The 26374-nt window shown below is 50.6% G+C and overlaps 2 protein-coding genes across 2 annotated transcripts in view; one reads left to right on the forward strand and one right to left on the reverse strand.

The window, feature by feature from the left end:
- The window catches only part of LOC119937977 (SEC23 interacting protein), a 53205-nt gene extending 42802 nt beyond the window's left edge, over window positions 1-10403 (reverse strand). The window contains exons 1-3 of the mRNA XM_038757604.1: window positions 10220-10403; window positions 3309-3832; window positions 1958-2177 (exon numbers count right to left, since the gene is read on the reverse strand). Coding sequence (XP_038613532.1) covers window positions 1958-2177; window positions 3309-3832; window positions 10220-10373 — 898 coding nt within the window. The 5' untranslated portion in view covers window positions 10374-10403. The remainder of the gene's footprint in view (window positions 1-1957; window positions 2178-3308; window positions 3833-10219) is intronic.
- Window positions 10404-23511: 13108 nt separating this feature from the next.
- LOC119938607 (minichromosome maintenance complex binding protein) overlaps window positions 23512-26374 on the forward strand; it is a 51855-nt gene continuing 48992 nt past the window's right edge. Inside the window, exon 1 of the mRNA XM_038758495.1 lies at window positions 23512-23604. Coding sequence (XP_038614423.1) covers window positions 23547-23604 — 58 coding nt within the window. The 5' untranslated portion in view covers window positions 23512-23546. The remainder of the gene's footprint in view (window positions 23605-26374) is intronic.

A 26374-nucleotide genomic window follows, 5' to 3' on the forward strand; every position in this document is an offset into this window, starting at 1 on the left:
CCCCAGCCAGACGGGACGGGAGAATCCCAGGCAGGAGGGAAAGGAGGGAGGCAGGAAAGGGAACCCTAGTTCCCGAGCAAGAAAATTAAGGAGAAGACCCAGGCAGGGTCAGGGACAGTGAAAGGCCTGCAATGTCGGGAATCTGGGTCCTAACCCGACCCAACCCATTCTGGTTCCATCCCTAGCAAACACTAGATTGGAAATGAGCCTGGGGCACACTAGGAGTTGTTCCTAGTTCATCTCCAAGGGGCCTCTGCTTCCAGGTGCCCAAGTCCTACCCCACGGATATTTCCTGCCGGGCTCGTGAAACCTCAGATTATGGTGGCCCGAGGGTTCCTGAGTCGATCCAAGTCTGACCAGGTTCAGGTTGGTGCCAGGCTGACGGGGCCCTACAGACGTGTTTCCCGGGAGCAAAGGTTGGCTTGCACAATGTGGGATAAGAAGAAATCCTAGCTCCGCCTGGGGGGCTTTGGCGAGAGAAGCTGGAGAGGAAGAACTCCAGCCCAAGATGACCAGGACTCCAGAGTTAGTTGAGGCACATATGAAAGGCCTCTACTTTTTCCTCTTCCCCTTCTCCACGCTTGCCCCTCTTGTACCGTCCCTTCTTCCTCTGTTATCTTCCCCTTCTCCTTTCTTTCTCCTCCCTTCTTTTCATCCCCTCTGCCCCTGCCTTCTTTGAAATCCCTTCCCCATGCACTGAGTCCCCAAAATCCCGTTCCTCTTTCTTCGGGCCAACTCACAAGAGCAAGTTAAGTAACAGGGGACCCTGGCTAAAAAAAAAGAAAAGAAAATCATCTCTCTCTCTCCGCCTCACACACACAACCAAGACCGACTGGAGTTTTCAGCCAGAAATGGAGTCCTTGCTACTTCTTTTCCTCTATCTTTCTTCACCTTCCGTTGGCTGCCCTGATTAAAGCACTGATCGTCAAGAGTATCCCACAATAACTCTGAGAGGGGTTCCTGCTTTGGAAGAGAATAAAGTATCGCCACGGGACTACATTCCATCCTGGAGGAAGGTGCTGGCACTGAATACATGCTGTAACTGGATAAACTTCCCTTTTAAAGGACAAAAGTTAAAACACCTTTCATGAACACAGCATTATGAAGAATCTAGGGGTTCCTGATGATTGGTGGCCAGCTGCCCCTCCCTTCTCAATCAATCAATCATATTTATTGAGCGCTTACTCTGTGCAGACCACTGTACTAAGCGCTTGGGAAGTACAAGTTCTCCACTATCACACGGCTCTAGGGGGAAGCAGGTTAACAGTGGAGGCCCTCATTCCATTCCCTCCTATTCGCGACCACCAGAACTACTAAACCAAACAGTTTCAACCCCAGCTGCTCAGAATGACACCTGAAATGTCTCTGGTATCTTACTTCTGGGACTGCTCCAAATGGCCCGAGATTGCCTATTTATTCCAGTAAGGCAGTGAATAATAATAATAATAGCATTTATTAAGCGCTTACTATGTGCAAAGCACCGTTCCAAGTGCTGGGGAGGCGACAAGGTGATCAGGTTGTCCCACGGGGCGCTCACAGTCTTCATCCCCATTTTACAGGTGAGGGAACTGAGGCACAGAGAAGTTAAGTGACTTGCCCGAAGTCCCACAGCTGACAGGTGGCGGAACCGGAATCTGAACCCATGACCTCTGACTCCAAAGCCCAGGCTCTTTCCACTGAGCCACGCTGCTTCTCTAATCTTTCATCAAGAGCCCAAAAGGATTCCTACCACCCCAAAGCAGGCAACGCTCTCAGTGAACTCTCGGGCTGCTCTGCTGTGGGCCGCACTGTAGCCGTACTGATGATATTTCACCTCTATTCGATATCCCGTTTCCCAGATAGTCGAGAAAGCATCACCGTCACTGGCAACGGGACAACTGGAAATACAAACCAAGAAGAGTCAGCCCACCCCACTCCCCCGCTATAGAAGATAAGGACGATAGCCACTGGTACTCACCAGAATTATAGACCTCTTCGAGATTTAAAGAATCGAGTACACTGAACGGCATCCACAGCTGTTTGTTTTCCACTTCTTTACAGTAAAACCAGTGGGGCTGAACAGGCTCATAGTGGCTGTGTAACAGAAGAGGTGGAGCCTGTATTAAAGGAGCTGAAGGTCTGGCGAGTAACTGCTGTTGAGCCGGCAGTGGCAATACTGATTGCGCTGAAGGAGGAATCTGAAAGAAGAAAAAAAAGTTGTTAATGACTCCCAAAATAAGCATTTTATGTTATTCACTGGATCTGTCCTTAAACTAAATGTGGCATTTATTGAGCACTTACTGTGTGCAGAGCACTGTACTAAGTAATACATCATCCTCTATTTCTTCTCAAACATTTATCATCTTGAATACAATAACTCTGTCCTTACATCAAATGAAGCGAAAACCACGTTACATCCAAAAAACAGAAGTGTATCGCCACCCCAGAAGTCTCATTGCATTCTATTGTAATGAACTGTAATTTCAAACAAAACTCTACTTCAATGGCACTCGAGAAGGTAACTTCTGAAATGACACATTAAACTCACTTGTTCTACTCCTCGATCCAAAAAAGAAGTTAGGCCAAGGGTTTTTTCATCGATTTTTTCTTTCGGCAATTGAGCCTCACTGACATAATGCCACATGAAGTTACACTTTCGGGATTCAGCTGACAAAGAAAGAGCACACTGTGCCTCAAAAGAAAAAAAGGTGCACAAGCCCCTGGATCGAATAGTAAAGAGTAAAGGTGTTCTCTCTTACTATGGCAATTTTGCCAATTTGTACTTCCCAAGCGCTTAGTACAGTGCTCTGCACATAGTAAGCGCTCAATAAATACGATTGAAGAGATGATGATGGCAGTTACCGAAATATATTTTGCTGCCCAGACTAGACGAAAAAAAATACTCTTAGTTGAAACGATGCCTTTGGTCCTAATAACTACCTCCCAACAGGGTTCTGCGCTTACGTTCGAAACTGAACCTTCATAACCTCCCTTCATACAATTCAAATATTTCAGAGAGTGACTTCAAGACTGGAATCACCTACAAATCAAAAGGCCAAAAACTGCACGAATATGATGCAACCTCCGTTTAATCATCATCATCGATCGTATTTATTGAGCGCTTACTATGTGCAGAGCACTGTACTAAGCGCTTATAGCACTGTTTGGGCACCAAAAAGCGTGGCCCAGAGCGAGCTCCAGCGGCCATCCTTTTCAGATAAAATCACTTTTATGCGGTGACCTATAAAAATGAAGACCCGTGGATTACAGAAGCTAGCGAGAATGGTAATGCAAAGGGATTGTGCAATTGTCAGAGGGCATTTCCCTACCGGAGGCAACGATCCTGGAGGAGGTTGGTACCCCGGAGTTGGCATTTCAGAGGTCGGACGGTGGCCAGGACTCTGGCCCTGCTGCAGCTGGGGGGGAGTGATATAAGGGTTCGCTCTGCTGCTCAAGGGGGTATGGCGATACGGGTTGAAGCCTTGCTGGGGTGCTCCGTGAGGGCTCGCGAAGTGGGCAGGCGGGAGGCAGCCTTGCTGAGAAGAAGAATACGGATGGATCCCCAACTGAGAAGCGGGAGGGGTGCCATAAGCTGATTGAGACTTGGAAACGGGTGGGGAATTCGCCAACGCAGCGGCGGCCCCATCCTGGGATCCCGGTGGTAGAGGCAGAGACGTCGGAGGCTTGGAGAACGCCGGCGCCGCTGCAGTCGTTGGCGGCAACTGGCCAATGCTGCCGAACGGATCGCTGTTGCTTGGTGCCTGGGAGAAGTAACTGAATGTCTGTGGGGAGGCGGCGTTTGTGGAAGTCTGACCGAGAAAGCTGTCCTCCTCGCCGACGTCCGTGGAGTCCTCTGAAACAGACCGGAAAAGGCAGTCGGAAGAAAATCACGGACGGGGAAGCGGTGCGACCTAGCGGAAAGAGCACGTGCCTGGGGGTCCGAGGACCTGGGTTCCAATCCAAGTCTCTCAACTTTTCTGCGCCTCAGTTTCCTGACCTGCAAAAGCAGGATTGATACCTGTTCTCCTTCTCCTCAGAATGTGAGCCCCATGTGGGAAAGGTACTGTGTCTGGTCTGATGACCTTGTATCTATCCCAGCTGAGAGAACTGTGCTTGACTCCAAGTCTCTCAACTTTTCTGTGCCTCAGTTTCCTGACCTGCAAAAGCGGGATTGATACCTGTTCTCCTCCTCCTCAGAATGTGAGCCCCATGTGGGAAAGGTACTGTGTCTGATGACCTTGTATCTATCCCAGCTGAGAGAACTGTGCTTGACACATAAATGTTGAACAAATACCACTAAAAGAGTTACAGAGCAGCATCTTTTTTTGAAGTGATTCTATTACAGTTATTGCCACTGAGGCAATTCGTCTAGTCCTCCCTCCCCTTCAAATAAACACTGCTCTAAGTATGACTTTGTTTACTCAAGGAGAGGTCATCAAATCCAAATAAATGGATGGTGACTAACAAGCATGACAGCCCCTTTTAGACTGTGAGCCCACTGTTGGGTAGGGACTGTCTCTATATGTTGCCAATTTGTACTTCCCAAGCGCTTAGTACAGTGCTCTGCACACAGTAAGCGCTCAATAAATACGACTGATGATGATGATGATCACCATACTCCCATACTAGAGTAATTTACTGCATTTTTTTCCAACATGTTCTCAAATAAGTAAAATCATGTTGCCTTTACTGCCACAACAATTAATCACAGCCAAGAAAACGAAATAATGGCATTCCCTCGCTTCTTAATTACTGTGTAGTTGCAGAGTTAAATTTTTGACTGAGGCTTGCAAAGTTTTAATATTTTGAGTCATTCTTCCCTACTAATCTTCACTATCCCTATGGTCAGTTGGAGCATTTTAAACAACTGCCCAAGCCTACAATCTCAAGTTATCATCTGTAGTTCCTTACTTGTGTTTCCTTTAGACAGCAAATGAAGTTACTTCTTCCTCTACCTTATTTGGGTTCATTCATTCATCTCCTTTTATCTACTGAGCCTCTTGCCAGGATTTCTGGTTATCTTCTGCCTGGCCCAGGTTCTCTTTCCTTCTCTTTTCATTATTTGACATCCTACTCATGAATGTCAAAAGTACTGTTCACACTTTGTACTCCAATCACTTTTAAAAACACTGCAATGGTGCCCAGTGGTTCTTTGCATTATACTTCAACATCTAACCTGAGTTAGCTACTCATCACCAAGGTGAACAAACTCCAGGCAATCCACTTACACACAGTTGTTAACCGGTTCCCTCTTCTCCACACCTTCGCTATAACTTTCCCATATAAGTCATCAGCAACATCAACTGTAACAGGCCTATCCATCTTTATCATATTTACACTAGTTCCTGTATGTAGCAACTAGGTATTGCATCCATGGCAGCCTCAAAGTTTTTTTGGGTTCCTTTTGTCTGCTCCACTAGACTAGTCTAGTCTCTTTTCTGTAAATCTCCATTCATTCATTCATTCAATCATATTTATTTAGTGCTTACTGTGTGCACAGCACTGTATTAAGTGCTTGGGAAGTACAAGTTGGCAACATATAGAGACGGTTCCCAGCCAATAATAGGCTCACAGTCTAGAAGGAGGAGACAGGCAACAAAACGAAAAACCCAGACAGGTGTCAAAATCGTCAGAACAAATAGAATTAAGGCTATGTGCACATCATTAACAAAATAGAGTAGTAAATATGTACAAGTAAAATAGAGTAATAAATATGTACAAATATATACAAGTGCTGTGGGGAGGGGAAGGAGGTAGGGCAGAGGGGGGGCTGAGGAGAAGAGGAAGAAGGGGGCTCGGTCTGGGAAGGCCTCCTGGAGGAGGTGAGCTCTCAGTAGGGCTTTGAAGGGAGGAAGAGAGCTAGCTTGGCGGATGTGCGGAGGGAGGCCATTCCAGGCCAGGGGAAGGACGTGGGCCGGGGGTCGACAGCGGGACGGGCGAGAACAAGGTACGGTGAGGAGGTTAGCGGTGGCAGAGGAGCGGAGGGTGCGGGCCGGGCTGGAGAAGGAGAGAAGGGAGGTGAGGTAGGAGGGGGCCAGGGGATGGACAGCCTTGAAGCCCAGGGTGAGGAGTTTTTCCTTGATTCGTAGGTTGACAGGCAGCCGCTGGAGATTTTTGAGGAGGGAGTGACATGCCCAGAGCGTTTCTGTGCAAAGATGATCCGGGAAGCAGAGTGAAGTATAGACTGAAGTGGGGAGAGACAGGAGGACGGGAGATCGGAGAGGAGGCCGATGCAGTAATCCAGTCGGGATAGGATGAGAGATTGAACCAGCAAGGTAGCCATTTGGATGGAGAGGAAAGGGCGGATCTTGGCGATGTTACGGAAGTGAGACTGGCAGGTTTTGGTGACGGACTGGATGTGGGGTGAATGAGAGAGCAGAGTCGAGGATGACACCAAGGTTGCGGGCTTGTGAGACGGGAAGGATGGTAGTGCCGTCTACAGTGATGGGGAAAGTCAGGGAGAGGGCAGGGTTTGGGAGGGAAGACAAGGAGTTCAGTCTTGGACATATTGAGTTTTAGATAGTAATAATGATGGCATTTATTAAGTGCTTACTATGTACAAAGCACTGTTCTAAGCGCTGGGGAGGTTACAAGGTGATCAGGTTGTCCCATGGGGGGCTCACAGTCTTAATCCCCATTTTACAGATGAGGGAACTGAAGCACAGAGAAGTTAAGTGACTTGCCCAAAGTCACACAGCTGACAGGTGGCGGAACCGGGGTTCAAACCCATGACCTCTGACTCCAAAGCCCGGGCTCTTTCCACTGAGCCACGCTGCTTCTCTATGGCAGGGAGACATCCAGATGGAGATGTCCTGAAGGCAGGAGGAGATACGAGCCTGGAGGGAGGGAAAGAGAGCATGGACGGAGATGCAGATTTGGGTGTCATCAGCGTAGAGATGACAGTTGAAGCCGTGGGAGCGAATGAGGTCACCGAGGGAGTGAGTGTAGATCGAGAACAGAAGGGGACCAAGAACTGACCCTTGAGGAACCCCCATAGTAAGGGGATGGGATGGGGAGGAGGAGCCCACGAAGGAGACTGAGAACGAACGGCTGGAGAGATAAGAGGAGAACCAGGAGAGGACGGAGTCTGTGAAGCCAAGGTCGGATAGCGTGTTAGGAGAAGGGGGTGGGCTACAGTGTCGCAGAGGATTAGGATAGAGTAGGAGCCGTTGAATTTGGCAAGCAGGAGGTCATTGGTGACCTCTGAGGGGGCAGTTTCCGTGGAGTGGAGGGGACGGAAGCCAGACCAGAGGGGGTCGAGGAGAGAGTTGGCGTTGAGGAATTCAAGGCAGCGGGTGTAGACGACTCGTTCTGGGAGTTTGGAAAGGAAGGGTAGGAGTCTCAAGTATGTGGTATCCCACCAAAAAATACTCAATACACACACACACACACACACACACACACACACACACACACACTTTTAGGGAAGCATTTTAGGTGATTCGCCTCACTTTGGGACAGCTCAAAAACTATTCACTATTTCAAACACAACAAATTTAAGATCTGGGTGAAAGCCCACAGATTAGAGTTAAAGCGGCATCCTCCTTTACTTTACAGTAAAGCTGGGGGGTCAGTGGTCAGTCATTTGGCCGCCACACCCCTAGACTATCCAATCTCCACCACCGTTTGGCCTCTCAATCAAGAGTACTTCAAAATCAATCAATCAGGGGTATTTCCCCTCCTACCTCAGCTCCCTTCTCTCCTTCTCCAGCCCAGCCCGCACCCTCCGCTCCTCTGCCGCCGCTAATCTCCTCACCGTTAGGCCTCGTTCTCGCCTGTCCCGCCGTCAACCCCCGGCCCACGTCCTCCCCCGGGCCTGGAATGGCCTCCCTCCGCACATCCGCCAAGCTCGCTCTCTTCCTCCCTTCAAGGCCCTACTGAGAGCTCACCTCCTCCAGGAGGCCTTCCCAGACTGAGCCCCTTCCTTCCTCTCCCCCTCGCCCCCCTCTCCATCCCCCCATCTTACCTCCTTCCCTTCCCCACAGCACCTGTACATATGTATATAAGTTTGTACATATTTATTACTCTATTTATTTATTTTACTTGTACATATCTATTCTATTTATTTTATTTTGTTAGTATGTTTGGTTTTGTTCTCTGTCTCCCCCTTTTAGACTGTGAGCCCCCTGTTGGGTAGGGACCGTCTCTATATGTTGCCAACTTGTACTTCCCAAGCACTTAGTACAGTGCTCTGCACGCAGTAAGCGCTCAAGAAATACGATTGATTGATTGATATTAGAGCCCGTCTCTCTACGTGTTGCCAACTTGGACTTCCCAAGCGCTCAGTATGGTGCTCTGCACACAGGAAGCGCTCAACAAATACGATTGATTGATATTAGGGACCATCTCTCTATGTGTCGCCAACTTGGACTTCCCAAGCGCTTAGTACACTGCTCTGCACACAGGAAGCGCTCAATAAATACGACTGATTGATTGATATTAGGGACCGTCTCTCTCCATGTTGCCAACTTGGACTTCCCAAGCGCTTAGTACAGTGCTCTGCACGCAGTAAGCGCTCAATAAATATGACTGATTGATATTAGGGCCCGTCTCTCTACGTGTTGCCAATTTGTACTTCCCAAGCGCTTAGTACAGTGCTCTGCACGCAGGAAGTGCTCAACAAATACAATTGATTGATTGATATTAGGGACTGTCTCTCTATGTGTTGCCAACTTGGACTTCCCAAGCGCTTACTTCAATCAATCGTATTTCTTGAGTGCTTACTGTGTGCAGAGCACTGTACTAAGCGCTTGGGAAGTCCAAGTCGGCAACATCTAGAGACGGTCCCTACCCGACAGCGGGCTCACAGTCTAAAAGGGGGAGACGGAGAACAAAACCAAACGTACTAACAAAATAAAATAAACAGAATAAACATGCACAAATCAAACAGAGTTATAAGTTCATACATTTAGTCATTCATTGTTGCCAATTTGTACTTCCCAAGCGCTTAGTACAGTGCTCTGCACATAGTAAGCGCTCAATAAATATGACTGATTGATTGACTGCATCCACCTCAGTGCTTAGTACAGCGCCTGGCACGTAGTAAGCGCTTCTAGACTGTGAGCCTACTGTTGGGTGGGGATCAATCAATCCTATTTATTGAGCGCTTACGGTGTCCAGAGCACTGTGCTAAGCGCTTGGGAAGTGCAAGTTGGCAACCTATAGGGACGGTCCCTACCCAACAGTGGGCTCAGAGTCTAAAAGGGGGAGCCGGAGAACAAAACCGAACGTACTAACAACATAAAATAAATAGAATAAATATGCACGAATAAAATAGAGTAATAAACTCATACATTTATTCATTCATTGCATCCACCTCAGTGCTTAGTACAGCGCCTGGCACATAGTAAGCGCTTCTAGACTGTGAGCCTACTGTTGGGTAGGGATCAATCAATCCAATTTACTGAGCGCTTACGGTGTGCAGAGCACTGTGCTAAGCGCTTGGGAAGTCCAAGTTGGCAACATCTAGAGACGGTCCCTACCCAACAGTGGGCTCACAGTCTAGAAGGGGGAGACGGAGAACAAAACCAAACATACTAACAAAATAAAATAAATAGAATAGATACGTACAAGTAAAATAGAGTAGTAAATATGTACAAACATATATTAATCAATCAATCGTGTTTATTGAGCGCTTACTATGTGCAGAGCACTGTGCTAAGCGCTTGGGAAGTCCAAGTTGGCAACATCTAGAGACAGTCCCTACCCAACAGTGGGCTCGCAGTCTAAAAGGGGGAGACGGAGAACAAAACCAAACATACTAACAAAATAAAATAAATAGGATAGATAGGTAAAAGTAAAATAAATAGAGTAATAAATATGTACAAACATATATACATATATACAGGTGCTGTGGGGAAGGGAGGGAGGTAAGATGGGGGGATGGAGAGGAAGGAAGGGGCTCAGTCTGGGAAGGCCTATTTTTCGGAAGGATCATTTTTCGTAGACATTCATTCATTCAATCATCATCAATCGTATTTATTGAGCGCTTACGGTGTGCAGAGCACTGTGCTAAGCGCTTGGGAAGTCCAAGTTGGCAAGATCCCTACCCAACAGTGGGCTCACAGTCTAAAGGGGGAGACGGAGAACAAAACCAAACGTACTAACAAAATAAAATAAATAGAATAGATAGGTACAAGTAAAATAAATAAATAACTAGAGTCATGCTTTGCCCAGGGTAAGCGCTTAATGAATGCAATAGATGAGAAAGCTGAGCAGGCCGGGGATGAGCGAGGCCTACCTCCGGGCAGGAGCAGGCTTTCGGGGGCGTCGGCGGGGGCCCGGCTGACGGGGATGAAGGGCACGTTGAAGTGGAACTCGGTGGCGGACGAGGAGAACAGCAGGTTGGTGGCGGAGGCCGCGGGAGCGGGGCCGTTGGCCTTCCTCTCACACATGGCGCCCGACAGACGGCCGCCTCGGGACACGTCCCCCGCCCACGGGACGGACGGCCTCCCTCCCTCCCTTCCTCAGCGACGCCGGAAGCAGCCCCACTTCCGCTCCTGCGCACTCCGACCCCCCCTCCGCGGCGCGCCCTCAGACAACATGGCCGCCCCGGCTTCGCGCCGCCCGGCGCGCCCTCAGACAAGATGGCCGCCGGCGCGCCCCCTCCCCAGACAAGATGGCCGCCCCGCCACGCCCAGCGCTCCCGCCCGCCCAGCGGGCCCTCAGACAAGATGGCCGCCCCGGCTTCGGGTCGCCCTCAGACAAGATGGCCGCCGGCGCGCCTCCTCAGACAAGATGGCCGCCCTGGCTTCGCGCCGCCCTCAGACAAGATGGCCGCCGGCGCGCCCCCTCAGACACGATGGCCGCCCTGCCTTACGCGCCGCCACGCCCAGCGCGCCCGCAGACAAGATGGCCGCCCTGGCTTCGAGCCGCCCTCAGACAAGATGGCCGCCAGCGCGCCCCCTCAGACACGATGGCCGCCCTGCCTTCGCGCCGCCACGCCCAGCGCGCCCTCAGACAAGATGGCCGCCCCGGCTTCGCGCCGCCCTCAGACAAGATGGCCGCCCCGCTGGCCGCGCGCCATGAGACAATCAATCAATCAATCGTATTTATTGAGCGCTTACTATGTGCATAGCACTGTACTAAGCGCTTGGGAAGTACAAATTGGCATCACATAGAGACAGTCCCTACCCAACAGTGGGCTCACAGTCTAAAAGGGGGAGACAGAGAACAGAACCAAACATACCAACAAAATAAAATAAGTAGGATAGAAATGTACAAGTAAAATAAATAAATAAATAGAGTAATAAATATGTACAACCATATATACATATATACAGGTGCTGTGGGGAAGGGAAGGAGGTAAGACGGGGGGATGGAGAGGGGGACGAGGGGGAGAGGAAAGAAGGGGCTCAGTCTGGGAAGGCCTCCTGGAGGAGGTGAGCTCTCAGCAGGGCCTTGAAGGGAGGAAGAGAGCTAGCTTGGCGGATGGGCAGAGGGAGGGCATTCCAGGCCCGGGGGATGACGTGGGCCGGGGGTCGATGGCGGGACAGGCGAGAGCGAGGTACAGTGAGGAGATTAGCGGTGGAGGAGCGGAGGTTGCGGGCTGGGCAGTAGAAGGAGAGAAGGGAGGTGAGGTAGGAGGGGGCGAGGTGATGGACAGCCTTGAAGCCCAGGGTGAGGAGTTTCTGCCTGATGCGCAGATTGATCGGTAGCCATTGGAGGTTTTTAAGGAGGGGAGTAATATGTCCAGAGCGTTTCTGGACAAAGATAATCCGGGCAGCAGCATGAAGTATGGATTGAAGTGGAGAGAGACACGAGGATGGGAGATCAGAGAGAAGGCTGGTGCAGTAGTCCAGACGGGATAGGATGAGAGCTTGAATGAGCAGGGTAGCAGTTTGGATGGAGAGGAAAGGGCGGATCTTGGCAATGTTGCGGAGCTGAGACCGGCAGGTTTTGGTGACGGCTTGGATGTGAGGGGTGAATGAGAGAGCGGAGTCGAGGATGACACCAAGGTTGCGGGCTTGTGAGACGGGAAGGATGGTAGTGCCGTCAACAGAGATGGGAAAGTCAGGGAGAGGACAAGGTTTGGGAGGGAAGACAAGGAGCTCAGTCTTCGACATGTTGAGCTTTAGGTGGCGGGCGGACATCCAGATGGAGATGTCCTGAAGGCAGGAGGAGATGCGAGCCTGGAGGGAGGGGGAGAGAGCAGGGGCAGAGATGGAGATCTGGGTGTCATCAGCGTAGAGATGATAGTTGAAGCCGTGGGAGCGAATGAGGTCACCAAGGGAGTGAGTGTATATTGAGAACAGAAGGGGACCAAGCACTGAACCTTGGGGAACCCCCACCGTAAGAGGATGGGAGGGGGAGGAGGAGCCTGCAAAAGAGACTGAGAAAGAACGACCGGAGAGATAAGAGGAGAACCAGGAGAGGACGGAGTCTGTGAAGCCAAGGTCAGATAACGTGTGGAGGAGAAGGGGGTGGTCCACAGTGTCAAAGGCAGCTGAGAGGTCGAGGAGGATTAGGACAGAGTATGAGCCGTTGGATTTGGCAAGCAGGAGGTCATTGGTGACCTTTGAGAGCACAGTTTCCGTGGAATGAAGGGGACGGAAGCCAGACTGGAGGGGGTCGAGGAGAGAGTTGTTGTTGAGGAATTCTAGGCAGCGCGTGTAGACAACTCGTTCAAGGAGTTTGGAAAGGAATGGTAGGAGGGATATGGGACGATAACTAGAAGGTGAGGTGGGGTCAAGAGAGGGTTTTTTTAGGATGGGAGAGACATGGGCATGTTTGAAGGCAGAGGGGAAGGAACCAGTGGAGAGTGAGCGGTTGAAGATGGAAGTTAAGGAGGGGAGAAGGGATGGAGCGAGAGATTTCATAAGATGAGAGGGAATGGGGTCAGAAGCACAGGTGGCCGGAGTAGCACTTGAGAGGAGGGAGGAGAGTTCCTCTGAGGATACCGCTGGGAAGGATGGGAGAGTAGCAGAGAGTGTTGAGAGCCGGGGGGTTGGAGAAAGGGGGGAAGAGACTTTGGGGAGGTCGGACCTGATGGATTTAATTTTGTTAATGAAGTAGGAGGCCAGATCGTTGGGGGTGAGGGAAGGAGGAGGGGGAGGAACCGGGGGCCTGAGAAGGGAGTTGAATGTACGGAAGAGCTGGCGGGGGTGATGGGCATGGGTGTCAATAAGGGAGGAGAAATAGTTTTGTCTGGCAGAAGAGAGGGCTGAGTTAAGGCAGGAAAGGATAAACTTGAAGTGAACGAGGTTGGCATGGTGTTTAGACTTTCGCCAGCAGCGTTCGGCAGCTCGAGCATAAGAGCGAAGGAGGCGGACAGTGGCAGTGATCCAGGGCTGTGGGTTAGTGGTACGAGAGCGGAGAAGGGAAAGGGGAGCGAGCGAGTCTAGCTGAGTAGAAAGGGTAGAGTTGAGAGCAGTAGTCTGATCATCAAGACTGGGTAGAGAGGAGAGGGCGGCAAGGTGGGGTGTGAGGCGCTCCGAAAGATGGGTGGGGTCCAGAGAGCGGAGATCTCTGTGAGGGAGTAATACGGATTTACAGGGGAAAGGAGTGTGAGTGAGGAGGCAGGTGAGAAGATTATGATCAGAGAGAGGGATCACAGAGTTGGTGAGGGTGGACACAGTGCAGCGGTAGGAGATGATGAGGTCGAGGGTATGACCAAGTTGGTGAGTGGGTGAGGTGGGGTGGAGGAAGAGGTTGGCAGCATCAAGGAGAGATAGAAGGCGGGCGGCAGAGGAGTCGTTAGGGATATCCACGTGGATATTGAAGTCTCCGAGGATCAGAGTGGGCATGGAGAAGGAGAGAAGGAAGGTGAGGAAGGGGTCAAAGTCGTTAAAGAAGTTGGAAGTGGGGCCCGGAGGGCGGTAGATGACGGCTACAAGAATCTGGAGGGGGTGGTAGAGGCGAATAATGTGGGCTCAATCAATCTTTCGTATTTATTGAGCGCTTACTGTGTGCAGAACACTGTACTAAGCGCTTGGGAAGTCCAAGTTGGCAACGTATAGAGACGGTCCCTACCCAACAGCGGGCCCACAGTCTAAAAGATGGCCGCCCTGGCTTCGCGTCGCCCTCAGACAAGATGGCCGCCCTGGCTTCGAGCCGCCCTCAGACAAGATGGCCGCCGGCGCGCCCCCCTCAGACACGATGGCCGCCCTGCCTTCGCGCCGCCACGCCCAGCGCGCCCTCAGACAAGATGGCCGCCCAGGCTTCGCGACGCCCTCAGACAAGATGGCCGCCCCGCTGGCCGCGCGCCGTGAGGCAATCAATCAATCTTTCGTATTTATTGAGCGCTTACTGTGTGCAGAACACTGTACTAAGCGCTTGGGAAGTCCAAGTTGGCAACATATAGAGACGGTCCCAACCCAACAGTGGGCTCACAGTCTAAAAGATGACCGCCCTGCCTTCGCGCCGCCCCGCCCAGCGCGCCCTCAGACAAGAATGGTCGCCCCGCCCAGCGCGCCCTCAGACAACATGGCCGCTCCGCCGGCGCGCCCTCAGACAAGATGGCCGCCCGGGCTTCGCGCCGCCCTCAGACAAGATGGCCGCCCCGCCGCTGTCGCGCGCCCTCGGACGAGATGGCCGCCCCGCCCAGCGAGCCCTCAGACAAGATGGCCGCCCCGGCTTCACGCCGCCACGCCCAGCGCGCCCTCAGACAAGATCAATCGCATTTATTGAGCGCTTACTATGTGCAGAGCACTGTACTAAGCCCTTGGGAAGTCCAAGTTGGCAACACATAGAGAGACGGTCCCTACCCAACAGTGGGCCCACAGTCTAAAAGATGGCCGCCCTGGCTTCGCGTCGTCCTCAGAAAAAATGGCCGCCCCGGCTTCGCGCAGCCGCTCCGCGCCCTCAGACACGATGGGCCGCCCCCGGGGCCGCCGGCGCGCGCCATCGGACGAGATGGCCGCCCTGGCTTCGCGCCGCCCCGCCCAGCGCGCCCTCTGACAAAAATGGTCGCCCCGCCCAGCGCGCCCTCAGACAAGATGGCCACCCCGCCCCCGGCGCGCGCCCTCAGACAAGATGGCCGCCCCGCCCCCGGCGCGCGCCCTCAGACAAGATGGCCGCCCTGGCTTTGCACCGCCCCGCCCAGCGCGCGCCCTCAGACAAGATGGCCGCCCCGCCCAGCGCGCCCTCAGACAAGATGGCCGCCCTTGCTTCGCACCGCCCTCAGACAAGATGGCCGCCCCGCCGGCGAGCGCCCTGGGACTATCGATCAATCCTTCCTATTTACTGAGCGCTTACTGTGTGCAGAGCACTGTACTAAGCGCTTGGGAAGGACAAGTCGGCAACACATAGAGACGGTCCCTACCCGACAGCGGGCTCACGGTCTAGAAATCTAGTCTAGAAAGAAGGGTCTCAGTCTGGGAAGGCCTCTTGGAGGAGGTGAGCTCTCAGTAGGAGCTCACAAGTAGGAGCTCTTTAATAATAATAATCATCATCATCAATCGTATTTATTGATCACTTACTGTGTGCAGAGCACTGTACTAAGCGCTAGGGAAGTCCAGGTTGGCAACACATAGAGAGACGGTCCCTACCCAACACTGGGCCCACAGTCTAAAAGATGGCCGCCTTGGCTTCGCGTCGCCCTCAGACAAGATGGCCGCCCCGCCGCCGGCGCGCGCCCTCGGACGGGATGGCCGCCCAGGCTTCGCGCCGCCCCGCCCAGCGCGCCCTCAGACAAAACGGCCGCCCCGCCCAGAGCATGCCTTCAGACAAGATGGCCGCCCCGCCCAGAGCATGCCCTCAGACAAGATGGCCGCCCCTCCCAGCGCGCCCTCAGACAAGATGGCCGCTCCGCCGGCGCGCGCCCTCATACAAGATGGCCGCCCTGGCTTTGTGTCGCCCCGCCCAGCGCGCCCGCTGACAAGATGGCCGCCCTGGCTTCGCGCCGCCCTCAGACAAGATGGCCGCCCCGCCCAGCGCGCCCTCAGACAAGATGGCCGTCCTGGCTTCGCACCGCCCCGCTGGCTCGCGCCCTGAAACAATCAATCAAGCCTTCGTATTTATTGATCAGTTACTGTGTGCAGAGCACCGTACTAAGCGCTTGGGAAGCCCAAGTTGGCAACATATAGTGACGGTCCCTACCCAACAGTGGGCTCACAGTCTAAAAGATGGCCGCCCTGGCTTCGCGCCGCCCCGCCCAGCGCGCCCTCAGACAAAATGGCCGCCCTGGCCTCGCGCCGCCCCGCGCACCCCGACACAATCAATCAATCGTATTTATTGAGCGCTTACGGTGTGCAGAGCACTGGACTAAGCGCTTGGGAAGTCCAAGTTGGCAACATACGGAGACGGTCCCTACCCAACGGCGGGCTCACAGTCTAGAAGACAAGATGGGCGCCCTGGCTTCGCGCCGCCCTCAGACAAGATGGCCGCCCAGGCTCCGCGCTGCCCTCAGACAAGATGGCCGCCCTGGCTCCGCACCGCCCTCAGACAAGATGGCCGCCCTGGCTCCGCACCGCCCTCAGACAAGATGGCCGCCCTGGCTCCGCACCGCCCTCAGACAAGATGGCCGCCCTGGCTCCGCACCGCCCTCAGACAAGATGGCCGCCTCGGCCTTGTGCCCCTTTTTGTCTGAGGCGGCCGCTGAGGCGGGGGGCCGAGTGGGGCGAGGGACGGGACGGTAATAAGAATAATAATAATAATGTCATTTATTAAGTGCTTACTATGTGCAAAACGAACTGTTCTAAGCGCCGGGGAGGTTACAAGGTGATCAGGTTGGCCCACGGGGGGCTCACAGTTTTAATCCCCATTTTACAGATGAGGGAACTGAGGCCCACTCATTCATTCATTCAATCGTATTTATTGAGCGCTTACTGTGTGCAGAGCACTGTACTAAGCGCTTGGGAAGTCCAAGTTGGCAACTAATAGAGACGGTCCCTACCCAACAGTGGGCTCACAGTCTCGAAGGGGGGGACGGAGAACAAAACAAAACGTATTAAATAAAATAAATAGAATAGATATGTACAAATAAAATTAATAGAGTAATAGATATTAAGAGCTTACTATGAGCCAAGCACTACGGTGGATACGAGCAAATCAGGTTGGACACAGGCGGTCATTCATTCAATCGTATTTATTGAGCGCTCACTGCGTGCAGAGCACTGGACTAAGCGCCTGGGAAGGACAAGCCGGCAACATCTAGGGACGGTCCCTACCCGACAAGTGACTCAAATCCCCATTTTTCAGATGAGGTAACTGAGGCCCAGAGAAGTGAAGTGACTCGCCCAAAGTCACGCAGCTGACAGTTGGCAGAGCCATTTAGTGAGCGCTTACTATGGGCAAGGCACTGTTCTAAGCAGCGGGGAGGTGACAAGGTGATCAGGTTGGCCCACGGGGGGGCTCACAGTTTTAATCCCCATTTTACAGATGAGGGAACTGAGGCCCAGAGAAGCGAAGTGACTCGCCCGAAGTCACGCAGCTGACAGTTGGCGGAGCTGGGATTTGAACCCATAATAATAATAATGACATTTATGAAGCGCTTACTATGTGCAAAGCACTGTTCTAAGCACCGGGGAGGTTATGTGCAAAGCACTGTTCTAAGCGCTGAATAATAATGGCATTTATTAAGCGATTACTATGTGCAAAGCACTGTTCTAAGCGCCGGGGAGGATACAAGGTGATCAGGTTGTCCCACGGGGGGGCTCACAGTTTTAATCCCCATTTTACAGATGAGGGAACTGAGGCCCAGAGAAGTGAAGTGACTCACCCAAAGTCACACAGCTGACAGTTGGCGGAGCCGGGATTTGAACCCATAATAATAATGATGACATTTAGTAAGCACTTACTATGTGCAAAGCACTGTTCTAAGCGCCGGGGAGGTTACAAGGTGATCAGGTTGTCCCACGGGGTCTCACAGTTTCAATCCCCATTTTACAGATGAGGGAACTGAGGCCCAGAGAAGTGAAGCGACTCGCCCAAAGTCACACAGCTGACAGTTGGCGGATCCGGGATTTCAATCAATCAATCAATCAATCGTATTTATTGAGCGCTTACTATGTGCAGAGCACTGTACTAAGCGCTTGGGAAGTACAAATTGGCATCACATAGAGACAGTCCCTACCCAACAGTGGGCTCACAGTCTAAAAGGGGGAGACAGAGAACAGAACCAAACATACCAACAAAATAAAATAAGTAGGATAGAAATGTACAAGTAAAATAAATAAATAAATAAATAAATAGAGTAATAAATATGTACAACCATATATACATATATACAGGTGCTGTGGGGAAGGGAAGGAGGTAAGACGGGGGGATGGAGAGGGGGACGAGGGGAGAGGAAAGAAGGGGCTCAGTCTGGGAAGGCCTCCTGGAGGAGGTGAGCTCTCAGCAGGGCCTGAGCTCTCAGCAGGGCCAACCATTTCAACCCATAATAATAATAATGGCATTTATGTAGCGCTTACTATGTGCAAAGCACTATTCTAAGCGCCGGGGAGGTTACAAGGTGATCAAGTTGTCCCACGGGGGGCCTCACAGTTTTACTCCCCATTTTTCAGATGAGGTAACTGAGGCCCAGAGAAGTGAAGCGACTTGCCCAAAGTCACACAGCTGACAGTTAGCGGAGCCGGGATTTGAACCCATAATAATAATGATGACATTTAGTAAGCACTTACTATGTGCAAAGCACTGTTCTAAGCGCCGGGGAGGTTACAAGGTGATCAGGTTGTCCCACGGGGTCTCACAGTTTCAATCCCCATTTTACAGATGAGGGAACTGAGGCCCAGAGAAGTGAAGCGACTCGCCCAAAGTCACGCAGCTGACAGTTGGCAGAGCCGGGATTTAAACCCATAATAATAATATTGGCATTTATTAAGCGCTTACTATGTGCAAAGCACTGTTCTAAGCGCTGAATAATAATGGCATTTATTAAGCGCTTACTATGTGCAAAGCACTGTTCTAAGCGCCGGGGAGGTTACAAGGTGATCAGGTTGTCCCACGGGGGCTCACAGTCTTCATCCCCATTTTACAGATGAGGGAACTGAGGCCCAGAGAAGTAAAGTGACTCGACCAAAGTCACACAGCTGACAGTTGGCGGAGCTGGGATTTGAACCCATAATAATAATGATGGCATTTTTTAAGCGCTTACTATGTGCAAATCACTGGTTTAAGCAACGGGGAGGTTACAAGGTGATCAAGTTGTCCCATGGGGGCTCACAGTTTTAATCCCCATTTTTCAGATGAGGTCACTGAGGCCCAGAGAAGTGAAGTGACTCGCCCAAAGTCACACAGCTGACAGTTGGCGGAGCCGGGATTTGAACCCATAATAATAATATTGGCATTTGTTAAGCACTTACTATGTGCAAAGCACCGTTCTAAGCGCCGGGGAGGTTACAAGGTGATCAGGTTGTCCCACAGGGGCTCACAGTTTTAATCCCCATTTTTCGGATGAGGTAACTGAGGCCCAGAGAAGTGAAGCGACTTGCCCAAAGTCACACAGCTGACAGCGGAGCTGGGATTTGAACCCATAATAATAATAATGATGATGGCATTTATTAAGCGCTCACTATGTGCAAAGCACTGTTCTAAGCGCCGGGGAGGTTACAGGGTGATCAGGTTGTCCCACAGGGGGCTCACAGTCTTAATCCCCATTTTACAGATGAGGGAACTGAGGCCCAGAGAAGTGACTTGCCCAAAGTCACACAGTTGACAACTGGCAAAGGTGGGATTCGAACGCATGACCTCTGACTCCAAAGCCCGGGATCTTTCCACTGAGCCACGCTGCTTCCCAAACCCCGGCTCCGCCACTTGTCAGCTGGGTGACTTTGGGCGAGTCACTTCACCTCTCTGGGCCTCAGTGACCTCATCTGTAAAATGGGGGTGAAGACCGTGCTCCCCCCCACAACCCCCATGGAACAACCTGATCACCTTGTCACCTCCCCAGCGCTTAGAACAGCGGTTGGCATTTATTACTCTATTTATTTATTTTATTTGTACATATTTATTCTATTTATTTTATTTTATTAATATGTTTTGTTTTGTCCCCCTTCTAGACTGTGAGCCCGCTGTTGGGTAGAGACTGTCTCTAGATGTTACCAACTTGGACTTCCCAAGCGCTTAGCGCAGTGCTCTGCACACGGTAAGCGCTCAATAAATACGATTGATTGATTGATTGATCAATGAATCATATTTTTTGAGCGCTTATTGTGTGCAGAGCACTGTACTAAGTGCTTGGGAGAGTACAATATAACAATAGACCACAGATTCTAATCCTGTATTTTCAACTAGCCTGCAGTATGCTCTTGGTCAAATCATTTAATCATCATCATCAATCGTATTTATTGAGCGCTTACTGTGTGCAGAGCACTGTACTAAGCGCTTGGGAAGTATAAATTGGCAACATATAGAGACAGTCCCTACCCAACAGTGGGCTTCTCTGTCTACTTTCCTCATATGCTAAATGGGAACAAAATACTCTTACTAAGCGTGGCTCAGTGGAAAGGGCACGAGCTTTGGAGTCAGAGGTCATGGGTTCAAATCCCGGCTCCGCCAACCGTCAGCTGTGTGACTCTGGGCGAGTCACTTCACTTCTCTGGGCCTCAGTTCCCTCATCTGTAATATGGGGATTAATCAATCAATCGTATTTATTCATCATCATCAATCGTATTTATTGAGCGCTTACTGTGTGCAGAGCACTGTATTAAGCGCTGGCTCAGTGGAAAGAGCCCGGGCTTTGGAGTCAGAGGTTAGGGGTTCAAATTCCGGCTCCGCCAATTGTCAGCTGTGTGACTTTGGGCAAGTCGCTTCACTTCTCTGGGCCTCAGTTCCCTCATCTGTAAAATGGGGATTAAAACTGTGAGCCCCCTGTGGGACAACCTGATCACCTTGTAACCTTCCCAACACTTAGAACAGTGCTTTGCACATAGTAAGTGCTTAATAAATGCCATTATTATTATTATTATTTTATTATTATTATTATTATTATTATTATTATTATTATTACAAGTTGTCAACATATAGAGACGGTCCCTACCCAACAGTGGGCTCACAGCCTAGAAACTGTGAGCCCCCCATGGGACAACCCGATTACCTTGTGACCTCCCCAGCGCTTAGAACAGTGCTTTGCACATAGTAAGCGCTTAACAAATCCCATCATCATCATTAGTCTTATTTGAAGCCTCATTTGGGGCAGGGATTGTTTCTTTGCCTTTCTTCCGCCCCTGTGTTTAGTAGAGGTCTTGGCATAGATTGCGAACTTAATAAATACAGTTATCATTATCATCGTGTGATGGTGGTGATGTTATGTTCCCAACTTGGCATATATTTTGTGAGCTTAATAAATACTATTATTATTATCATTATCATCATGTGATGATGTTATGTTCCCAACTTGTACTTCCCCAGCGCTTAGGACAGTGCTTTGCACATAGTAAACACTTAACAAATCCCATCATCATTATTAGTATTATTTTAAGCCTCATTTGGGACAGGGATTGTTTCTTTGCCTTTCTTCCGCCCCTCTGTTTAGTCGAGGTCTTGGCATATATTGCGACCTTAATAAATACAATTATTATCATTATCACCGTATGATGGTGGTGATGTTATGTTCCCAACTTAGCATATGTTGTGAGCTTAATAAATACAATTATCATCACGTGATGGTGGTGATGTTATGTTCCCAACTTGGCGTATGTTGTGAACTTAATCAATACAATTGTCATCATGTGATGATGGTGATGATGTTATGTTGCCAACTTGTACTTCCCCAGCGCTTAGAACAGTGCTGTGCACATAGTAAGCACTTAACAAATCCCATCATCATCATCAGTCTTATTTGAAGCCTCATTTGGGGCAGGGATTGTTTCTTTGCCTTTCTTCTGCCCCTGTGTTTAGTAGAGGTCTTGGCATAGATTGTGACCTTAATAAATACAGTTATCATTATCATCGTGTGATGGTGATGATGTTATGTTGCCAACTTGTACTTCCCCAGCGCTTAGAACAGTGCTTTGCACATAGTAAGCGCTTAACAAATCCCATCATCATCATTAGTCTTATTTGAAGCCTCATTTGGGACAGAGATTGTTTCTTCGTCTTTCTTCCACCCATTGCGAACTTAGTAAATACAGTTATCATTATCATCGTGTGATGGTGGTGATGTTATGTTCCCAACTTGGTGTATGTTGTGAACTTAATCAATACAATTATCATCATGTGATGATGTTATGTTGCCAACTTGTACTTCCCCAGCGCTTAGAACAGTGCTTTGCACATAGTAAGCGCTTAACAAATCCCATCATCATCATTAGTCTTATTTGAAGCCTCATTTGGGGCAGAGATTGTTTCTTTGTCTTTCTTCCACCCATTGCGAACTTAATAAATACAGTTATCATTATCATCATGTGATGGTGGTGATGTTATGCTCCCAACTTGGCATATATTGTGAACTTAATAAATACAGTTATCATTATCATCGTGTGATGGTGGTGATGTGATGTTCCCTACTTGGCGTATGTTGTGAACTTAATCAATACAATTATCATCATGGGATGATGTTATGTTGCCAACTTGTACTTCCCCAGCGCTTAGAACAGTGCTCTGCACATAGTAAGCGCTTAACAAATCTCATCATCATCATTAGTCTTATTTGAAGCCTCATTTGGGACAGGGATTGTTTCTTCGCCTTTCTTCCGCCCCTGTGTTTAGTTGAGGTCTTGGCATATATAGCAACCTTAATAAATACAATTATTATCATTATCATTGTATGATGGTGGTGATGCTATGTTCCCAACTTGGCATATATTGCGACCTTAATAAATACAGTTATCATTATCACCGTGTGATGGTGGCGATGTTATGTTCCCAACTTGGCGTATGTTGTGAACTTAATCAATACAATTATCATCATGTGATGATGGTGATGATATGTTGCCAACTTGTACTTCCCCAGCGCTTAGAACAGTGCTCTGCACATAGTAAGCGCTTAACAAATCCCATCATCATCATTAGTCTTATTTGAAGCCTCATTTGGGGCAGGGATTGTTTCTTTGCCTTTCTTCCGCCCCTCTGTTTAGTAGAGGTCTTGGCATAGATTGCGAACTTAATAAATACAGTTATCATTATCATCGTGTGATGGTGGTGATGTTATGTTCCCAACTTGGCATATATTGCGACCTTAATAAATACAGTTATCATTATCATCTTGTGATAGTGGTGATGTGATGTTCCCAACTTGGCATATATTGCGACCTTAATAAATACAGTTATCATTATCATCGTGTGATAGTGGTGATGTGATGTTCCCAACTTGGCGCGTGTTGCGAACTTCATCAAGACAATTATCATCATGTGATGATGGTACGTTGCCAACTTGTACTTCCCCAGCGCCTAGTCCAGTGCGCCCTGCACACCGTAAGCGCTCACTAAATAGGATGAATGAATGAATGAATAAGGGAAGGAAGGAATGAATGAATGGCGGCGGCGTTGGGGCCTGGAGGCGGGGCCGCCCGTGGCCGAGGACGGGCCCGGGTTGGCGAGTGGATTTGGTGGGCGGGCGACTGGGGGGGGGGGACGGGTTTTTCCCGCCATTGTGGGGCCTGGGGGGGAAGTTGAGTCAGCCGTGGTGGTGGTGGTCGTGGTGGTGGTGGTGGTGGTCTTGCTGCTGCGGCCTAGTCCGGCCCAACATGCCCAGTGCCGAGGACTGGCTCAACCACCCGCTGGCCATCGCGCACGGCCTCTTCGGTGAGTCTGTCTGTCTGTCTCTGTCCGCCGCTGGGGGGGCCCAAACGCTCAGTACAGTGCTCTGCGCACGGGAAGCGCTCAGTAAATACGATGGACTGGACTGGACGCCGAAAGGGCTGGGCTTGAATGGCCGGGCAAGGCCCGACTCCCGGAGGGGAAGCCTGGGCAACTCTGCACCCCGGGAGCCCGCTGGTGGGCAGGGACTGGCTCTATATGTTGCCAGCTTGGACTTCCCAAGCGCTCAGTACAGTGCTCTGCACACGGGAAGCGCTCAATAAATACGATTGATTGATTGATATGAATGAATGTGAGCCCGCTGGTGGGCAGGGACTGGCTCTATATGTTGCCAGCTTGGACTTCCCAAGCGCTCAGTACAGTGCTCTGCACACAGGAAGCGCTCGATAAATACGATTGATTGATTGATATGAGTGAATGTGAGCCCGCCGGTGGGCAGGGACCGTCTCTATATGTTGCCACCTTGGACTTCCCAAGCGCTCAGTACAGTGCTCTGCACACAGGAAGCGCTCAATAAATACGATTGATTGATATGAATGAACGTGAGCCCGCTGGTGGGCAGGGACCGGCTCTAGATGTTGCCAACTTGGACTTCCCAAGCGCTCAGTACAGTGCCCTGCACACAGGAAGCGCTCAATCAGTACGATTTGAATGAATGTGAGGCCTCTGGTGGGTAGGGACCGTCTCTATTTCTTGCCAACTTGGACTTTCTAAGCGCTCAGTACAGTGCTCTGCACAGAGTCAGCGCCCAATAAATACGATTGATTGATTCCCAAGCGCTCAGTACAGTGCTCTGCACACAGCGCTCAATCAGTATGATAGGAATGAATGTGAGGCCGCTGGTGGGTAGGGACCGTCTCTATTTCTTGCCAACTTGGACTTTCCAAGCGCTTAGTACAGTGCTCCGCACACAGCGCTCTCAATCAGTATGATTGAATGAATGTGAGGCCGCTGGTGGGTTGGGACCGTCTCTATTTGTTGCCAACTTGGCCTTCCCAAGCGCTTAGTACAGTGCCCTGCACACAGGAAGCGCTCATTCAGTGTGATTTGAATGATTGTGAGGCCGCTGGTGGGTAGGGACCGTCTCTAATTGTTGCCAGTTGGACTTCCCAAGCGCTCAGTACAGTGCTCTGCACACCGGAAGCGCTCAATAAATACGACTGAATGTGAGCCAGCTGTTGGGTAGGGACCGTCTCTATTTGTTGCCAACTTGGACTTCCCAAGCGCTTAGTACAGTGCTCTGCACACAGTAAGCGCTCAATCAGTATGATATGAATGAATGTGAGGCCGCTGGTGGGTAGGGGTCGTCTCTGTTTGTTGCCAACTTGGACTTCCCAAGCGCTCAGTACAGTGCTCCGCACACAGGAAGCGCTCAATAAATAGGATTGAATGAGAGGAGAAGTGGCGGAGGAGGAGGAGGAAGAGGAAGGAGGGGGAGGCCCCGTCCCTGAGGGTCGTGGGGCTGGGGCCCTGCTGTTGGGTAGGGACCGGCTCTATTTGTTGCCAGCTTGGACTTCCCAAGCGCTTAGTACAGTGCTCTGCACGCAGTAGGCGCTCAATAAATAGGAAGGAATGGGGCTGCGTGAGCCCGCTGTACTTCCTAAGCGCTTAGTCCAGTGCTCTGCACACAGGAAGCGCTCAATAAATACGATTGAATGAATGGGGGCTGCGTGAGCCCGCTGTTGGGCAGGGACCGTCTCTAGATGTGGCCAACTTGGACTTCCCAAGCGCTTAGTACAGTGCTCTGCACACAGGAAGCGCTCAATAAATACGATTGAATGAATGGGGGCTGCGTGAGCCCAATGTTGGGTAGGGACCGTCTCTAGATGTTGCCAACTTGGACTTCCCAAGCGCTTAGTACAGTCCTCTGCATTCATTCAGTGGTATTTATTGAGTGCTTACTGCTGCATTCATTCATTCAATCGTATTTATTGAGCGCTTACTGCGTGCAGAGCACTGTACTAAGCGCTTGGGAAGTCCAAGGTGGCAACTTATAGAGACGGTCCCTACCCAACAGCGGGCTCACAGTCTTGAAGGTGGAGACAGACAACAAAACATGTTAACAAAATAAAATAAGCGCTCAATAAGTATGATGGAATGAATGGGGGCTGTGTGAGCCCGCTGTTGGGTAGGGACCGTCTCTAGATGTTGCCAACTTGGACTTCCCAAGCGCTTAGTACAGTGCTCTGCACACAGGAAGCGCTCAATAAATACGATAAAGGGGAGGAGCTGAGAGGTCATTTGGGGGGGGGCTTCTAACTCTAGGCCCACCAGTTCTGCCGCTTAGTACAGTGCTGTGCCCTTAGTAAGCGCTCCCTAAGTACCACTGAGTCACGGAGCGAATTCTAGGCCTGGAGGGAAGGCCCCGGGGGTCGACAGGGAAGGGGCTGGGTGGCTGTCGGACCATTCCTTCATTCAGTCGTATTTATTGAGCGCTTCCTGGGTGCAGAGCACTGTACTAAGCGCTTGGGAAGTCCAAGTTGGCACCATATAGAGACGAGCGGGCTCACAGTCTAGAAGACGGTAGTAAATAGGAGGGGTGAGGTGGGCAGGGGTCATCATCATCATCAATCGTATTTATTGAGCGCTTACTATGTGCAGAGCACTGTACTAAGCGCTTGGGAAGTCCAAATTGGCAACATCTAGAGACAGTCCCTACCCACCAGTGGGCTCACAGTCTAAAAGGGGGAGACAGAGAACAAAACCAAACATACTAACAAAATAAAATAAATAGGATAGATATGTACAAGTAAAA

Source organism: Tachyglossus aculeatus, chromosome 16 (assembly GCF_015852505.1).
Source record: "Tachyglossus aculeatus isolate mTacAcu1 chromosome 16, mTacAcu1.pri, whole genome shotgun sequence".
In the NCBI taxonomy this organism is placed as follows: domain Eukaryota; kingdom Metazoa; phylum Chordata; class Mammalia; order Monotremata; family Tachyglossidae; genus Tachyglossus; species Tachyglossus aculeatus.